This window comes from Perognathus longimembris, chromosome 10 (genome assembly GCF_023159225.1).
Source record: "Perognathus longimembris pacificus isolate PPM17 chromosome 10, ASM2315922v1, whole genome shotgun sequence".
Classification (NCBI taxonomy): domain Eukaryota; kingdom Metazoa; phylum Chordata; class Mammalia; order Rodentia; family Heteromyidae; genus Perognathus; species Perognathus longimembris.
The window spans coordinates 11,419,557-11,425,556 of NC_063170.1; the positions used below are offsets into that span (position 1 = coordinate 11,419,557).

General features: G+C 47.5%; 1 protein-coding gene across 8 annotated transcripts in view; it reads right to left on the reverse strand.

Moving 5' to 3' along the window:
• Nfat5 (nuclear factor of activated T cells 5) overlaps positions 1-4,011 on the reverse strand; it is an 84,128-nt gene extending 80,117 nt beyond the window's left edge. For 6 of the 8 annotated variants that reach the window (XM_048355221.1, XM_048355217.1, XM_048355220.1 and 3 more), the window contains exons 1-2: positions 3,575-4,011; positions 1,660-1,713 (exon numbers count right to left, since the gene is read on the reverse strand). In XM_048355221.1, coding sequence (XP_048211178.1) covers positions 1,660-1,713; positions 3,575-3,647 — 127 coding nt within the window. In that variant the 5' untranslated portion in view covers positions 3,648-4,011. The remainder of the gene's footprint in view (positions 1-1,659; positions 1,714-3,574) is intronic. The other 2 variants (XM_048355216.1, XM_048355215.1) reach the window with 1 other exon arrangement.
• Positions 4,012-6,000: the final 1,989 nt, after the last annotated feature.

A 6,000-nucleotide genomic window follows, 5' to 3' on the forward strand; every position in this document is an offset into this window, starting at 1 on the left:
CTCCAATTAATCATGGGAAAAAAAGCCTGAAGTGATGCTGTAGCTTAGTGGTAGTGCTAGCCCTGAGCAAAAAAGGTCAGGACAGCATCTAGGCCCTTAGTTCAAGTCCCCAAACCAGTGACATGCGTACATAAACACACATACACCTACCTACCTACTGGTGGCTCTCACCTGTAATTCTAGTAATTCAGGAGGCTAAGATCTGAAGGATCATTATTCAATGCCAGCCTGGGCAGAAAAGTCCAAGAGACTATAAAATAACCATGTGGCTCAAGTGTAGAGCTACGGACTATAGTTTTAAGAATATTTGAGTTTCAGAACTAGAGACATGACTCAAGTAGCAGAACACCCACCAGCTGTGAGCAAAAAGAGGGCAAGAGTAAGAAGCCCTGATTTCAAACTTCAATACTGGTGTGCGTGCACACACCACTTTGAATTTTTTTCATATTAATGTATTTTATATGCTCTAACGTATACTGTAGAAACAATTTAGCTGATGCAAAAAGAAAAAAGCAAGGCACTGGCTATATTAAGTATTTTAATACATATTATCTAACTAAATTTGAAATATCTATTTTTATAGAAACAATATTAAAGTTTAGAGACATGTAAAATCACTTGCCCCAGGTCAGAGCCAATATGTTGCTAAATTGGTATTCAAACTAAAGCTCAATTATAACACCCACTTTTCCCCCACAATGCTTACTGGAGTACCTCTATGGAAGGAAAAAACCTATACCCAAGTCAAACTTGAGTACTTATGGCCTTATTTAAGTGGGTCATAAAATGCTTGTTACTGGTTACATATATATATTTCATAGTGACAGAACTTGGCTTTGTATAAGGAGTACTAACTAGAACACAGAAAGCATTGTTTCTGCTGTTGTGGGCTTTCTCCCCCCCCCCCCCACGCAAGTCTCTTAATTTCAGCCTATTTCTTTCATCTCTATAATGAGGAAATTAATGTCCTTGTTATCCCATATGAGGATTATAAAATTCAAAGATGATAAACATAAAATCTACAAAATCTATAAAAACAAGAGTATTTTCTATCTTAAAGTGTTTACTAAAACATTTTCTATAATAACTCTCAGCTGTTTATTTTGCAGAAAGCATTTAACATTTCCAGAATTTTCTAAAGTCCCTTTTTTCTAATCATAGCTTAGTTGTCTTGTTACTTGGCTTTTCTTATCCTGAAATATAATGCAATAGTAGTAATATCAATGCTATCATAAATAAAGAACAAACATTTTGAAATGCACAGCATTTTCTAAATTCAGAATTTTCAAACAAAGTATGTGTTTGGTGTCACACTTATAATTATTAATTCATCTTAATGTCTGGGCCTTTGCAAGTTCAGTTTGTATATAAAAAGATAGAATTAAGTTGTGGAATTCTAAAATAGAACACCCAACACATAATTTTATATGATTCTTGAGAATTTTTTTTCAAGACTTTTCAAAGCAGATTCCACAGCCAATAAGCTCTTCAAGCACAGCAACAAAAATCCACTGAAACATTTAGCTGCTCTAAAAGAAGGATCAGGCTCTCTAGGAGAAAACTACATTGTGTGAGTTTGCAAAGTTTCCAGCTTTCCAGTTTAAACTAAGAAAACCTTTGCATACTAACACAATATGCTTTAAAATGCACTTTGCTGACCTTCCAATAGTCCAGCTCTATGAAAATTCTGTGATGGGTATAACTTCAGAGAATCTGAAAAACACAAAAAGCATTAAGTACTTTTTATGCTGAATAAGAAAAAAATGCCAAGTATAGCCTACGTCTCTTATATAACTATCGTGTATTTTTGAGAGCTAAAGCTCATATTTGTGAATTTATTCACTGCAAAAGGTCGAGTGCTTCCACACTGTTCTCCAAGCTAAACTTAGATTTTGATAAAGTATTTGTTTCATGGAAAATTATCTGAAGATTACTGCCCAAATGGTGTTAGTGTCTTTAACTATTTTTAGTGCCCAATTGTACTACATTAGTCCTAGTTTAAGAACCATCTCTTGATAGTGTTTCTTCCTCCTGACACTCAAAACTACAATATTTCCAAACTACTTCAGGTAATATCTGAAAAACATCCTACCGGATGGTGACTGCCAACTAAAGCCATTAGAGCAACAGACAATGGCTTCAGTTACTAAGTAGGACTCTGTGTACAAATTCAACAGTCAGTCTATAAAGTCCAGCACCTTCCAGTGTAAACCGTGTCATTCTAATTCGCTTAATTTAAATTCAAATTTAAATGTGAAGCTCAAGTAGAGGGGATAGAATCAAGTGGATACATAAAACCAAAAACAAGAGGACCGCTGAAATTTCTCAGGAAAGGGGTTCAGAGTGTCACATACTTAATGTTTAAGGTGAAATGAACAGCTAATCCATTTCCATCCTATGCCAGTGTAAAAACTGGTGATCGATGCAGTGACAGTATTTTTGGTTAGATGCCCCTCACACAGAGAACCTGTTTTGACACATTCTTGTGTCAAGTATAGGAATTTGACCCCAGTAGAGATCACCTCAAGTGTTAATATTTTAGATGCTGGGAATCCCCTGCAGGCCTTAGCCAGCAAAGAGTTTTTAGATGGGAATCTCTGTCCTGTAGCCCCTCTCTCTGCAAGGAGCCCTTGAACGGCAAAGAAGAGAAAATTCTCAGAGGGCAGCTTCTGTGCCTGAGCCTGGCACTCCAGGGAGAGAGATGAAGAACCAAACTAATACAGAAAAAAAAAAAGCACCCCAATCTTTGTAAGAGAGAGGGAGAAGTAAGTTTATTCAAATGCCACGGAGGTGTTAAGAGAGAGGGAGAGAGAGAGAGAGAGAGAGAGAGAGAGAGAGAGAGAGAGAGAGAGAGAGAGAGAGAGAGAGAGAGAGAGAGAGAGAGAGAGAGAGAGAAAGAGAGAAAGAGAGAAAGAGAAAGAAAATTCGGGCCCTTTCCAGCAAGGAGATGACGAGGAAAGGAAGAACGCCTGGGTCGAGGGGGGCCGTCCCGACCAGGGGAGGGAGTGGACTAGGCCCGGAGCAAGAGCTGGGTACTACCACGGCGCACAAACAAGCCGAAAAGGGGAGAGGAAAGGGTGACGGTGACCCCGGGACCCGCTCCCGGCCTCCTAGCTCTGTGGAGAGGGTCGGGGAGGGCGGTGCAACTTTACTGGGAAGCAGAGTCCGGGGGAAGCGCGGCGGCCCCGGCGCGGGGCCCAGGCCAGGGAGATCCCCGAGCTGGGGAGGAGGGGGGGGGTGGAAGGAGGCCTGGGCGGGCAGCTCGGGGAGGACGGAGGGGGGTGGGGGAAGGATGTCGAGGCGGCCCCGGAGCAGCAGCAACTCCGTACCACCGGTGCCGCAGAGACCCCCGGGGGCGCCCACGGAACCCGGGGCCTCCCCGCCCCCCCCCAGGCGCCCCGCGCCTCCGCGGGGGAGGGGCCGCCGCTCCTCCGCCGGCGCCGCCACCAGCCCCGCGACCCCCCAACTCCTGCCGGGACTTCCGGGGTGCTGACTCGGTCGGCCCCGACCCGGGACGAGGACCCCCCCCAGGGGGGGGCTCCCGCCCCTAGTTTCCCCCCCACACCGGACTCACCTCGCGAGTACAGGGACTTGGGCGACTCCAGGTCTAGGTCCGCGCTGAGCAAAGAGATGAAGTCCGAGGGCATCGCAGCTCGACCCAGCCCGGCCCGAGGGCGGCGGGAGGGGGGGAGCGGCGGTGGCGGCGGCACCTCCTCTCCGGGACCGCGGGCACCAAACCGGGGGTGGCGAGGCGAGGGCGGCAGCCGCTGCCTCCTCCTCCTCCTCCTTCTCCTCCTCCTCCTCCTCCTCGAGGGCAGTGACTTCCACAGGGCCGAGGACCGACGAAACGGCGGGCGGCGTGGATGGAGGGCAACTCCACAGGGACCAAGTCCCGGCGAGCCGAGAGAGAGAGACAGAGAGAGGTTCAGGGCGGGGAGAAGGTGGGGGAAGAAGGGAGAGCCAACGGGTCCGTGTCGGGCTTCTCCTCAGCGAAAACTGACGGTCGCAGCCGCCGCCGCCGCCGCTGACAGGAATCTGAGCCCCGCCCCCGCGCGCGACTGCGCAGGCGCGGAGGGAGGAGATTCGCCCCTGGGAAGAGCCCCGGCGGCCGCCGGAGGGCGGAGAGGCGCGCCAGGGAACAGCATCAACAAGGGCTTCGCTTCCTGCCGCCGCGGCCCGGGATGGCTGCTGCCGCCGCCGCCGTCTCTGCTGCTGTCGCTGCTGCTGCTGCTGCTGCTGCTGCTGCTGCTGCTGCTGCTGCTGCCGATCCCGAGCCGGGAGCTGGGCCCCGCCGGCGGGGAGGGAGCGGGAGGGAGGGAGGGAGGAAGGGAGGAAGGGAGGCCGGGAGGCGACGGCGCGCTGGGGCCCCGCGCAGGGAAAAGATGTGTGCACCGACCTGGTGGCGGCGAGCTTGAGGCGGCCTGCCCGGCTCGCGCTGGGCGACGGGCGACACCGACCCTGGGGCGCCGGGCTGGCTGCAGCAAAGGAGGGGAGAGGGAACCCCCCCAGAGAAACGCGGGGCGACTTGGGGGGGGGCTCCCGGAGGTAGGGGTGGGGATGGAGTTTGATCTTCAGGGCAGACACCAGCCCTTTGGGGAGGCGGGGGTGGTCATAGCAGTGTCTGCAATGAGCTGACCAAAGGACTGTCAAACCCATTTGTTAATTAGGAAATAGCAAGCCATTTCCTAAACCGCCCCCCCTCCAAGTTATTGGTTCTTTTTAATTAAACTACTTTCTACCTCGTCCCCTACCCCTAGCTTTTAGAGAAAAAAAAATATGTGTGTATGTGTGTGTGTGTGTGTATATATATATATATACATTTTTTTCAAGGAGCCCTCTGATTATGCTACATCGCCCACATTTCCTTAGCGTGGAAAATAGAACATAATTTAAAAATTGGATCATGTGAATCCGCCTGGCTCTTTGTAAAGGGAAAAAGCAAACCTAAAACCACTCCTCTTCTAAACAGGTTTTCTTCCTTTTTTTATTTTTATTTTTTTTATTTTTGGACTAGGCAAGGATAGAGGAAGAACACGTAAATGAGTTTTTGCTATTCTGTCCATGGGGGCCAAATGTTTCCGTTGCAAAAAAAAAAAAACCCACCCTAAAATCCTCACCTACACTGCAGACTGTTTCCTGACAATAATAGACTTCTGGGAAATTTGTAATCAAGTTATTAAAATATCAATTGGACCACAGGGTGTACATCTTGGCAAATAATGTTAATCTTGTGTGGAATATTGATGCCAGCAAGGTTTGGGGGCTATTGGAGAAGGTTTAGTTGTTATTTTTTAAACTATAGAGATAATTACAAATAAATTTCTATGATGTATGTGTACATAATTTACAAAGCCTCTCTCACGTTAATTTGTTAACCTCAATCCCAGCATCTTATCTGGACTTAAAGTGCTGGGATTCGAACCTCCAGCAAAAAATGACCCAGCTGTGCTACAGTAGCTCACACTTGTAATCCCAGCTACTAAGAAGGTTGAGATCTAAGGATCTAGGTTCAAAGCCAGCCTGGACAAGAACATCAGAAAGACTCCTCTCCCAATAACCAGCAAAAAGGCCAGGGGTAGCACCCAGGCCCTAAACTCAAGCCCTAGTATTAGCACCAAAAAACAAAAAAACCTGACCCAGTATAGTCATGGGTGGGCCTTTCTACAAAGCTTTACCTGCAGACCTAGAATTTAAACTTGTGTCATCAAAACCTTCCTATCTAGACATCTAACTGAGGTTGCTCAATTATCTTCACTGAACTCTGTGTAGTAATTAATCAATGCTGTGAACATTTTACTTCTGTGAGAGGTAAGAAAGATTTTCAGAACCACCCCCAAGACGGCAAAGTAAAACAGGAAACTACCGTCAAATTTCTATGGCATCTGTAGACTTGTAACAAGTCCAAAGGGGAGCCCCCCATAACTAAGAACCCCACTCTGACTGGAGAGGGGACAATTCAAACCTCACACTGTCCAACAGGCCAAGGCCTATTGAAATCTC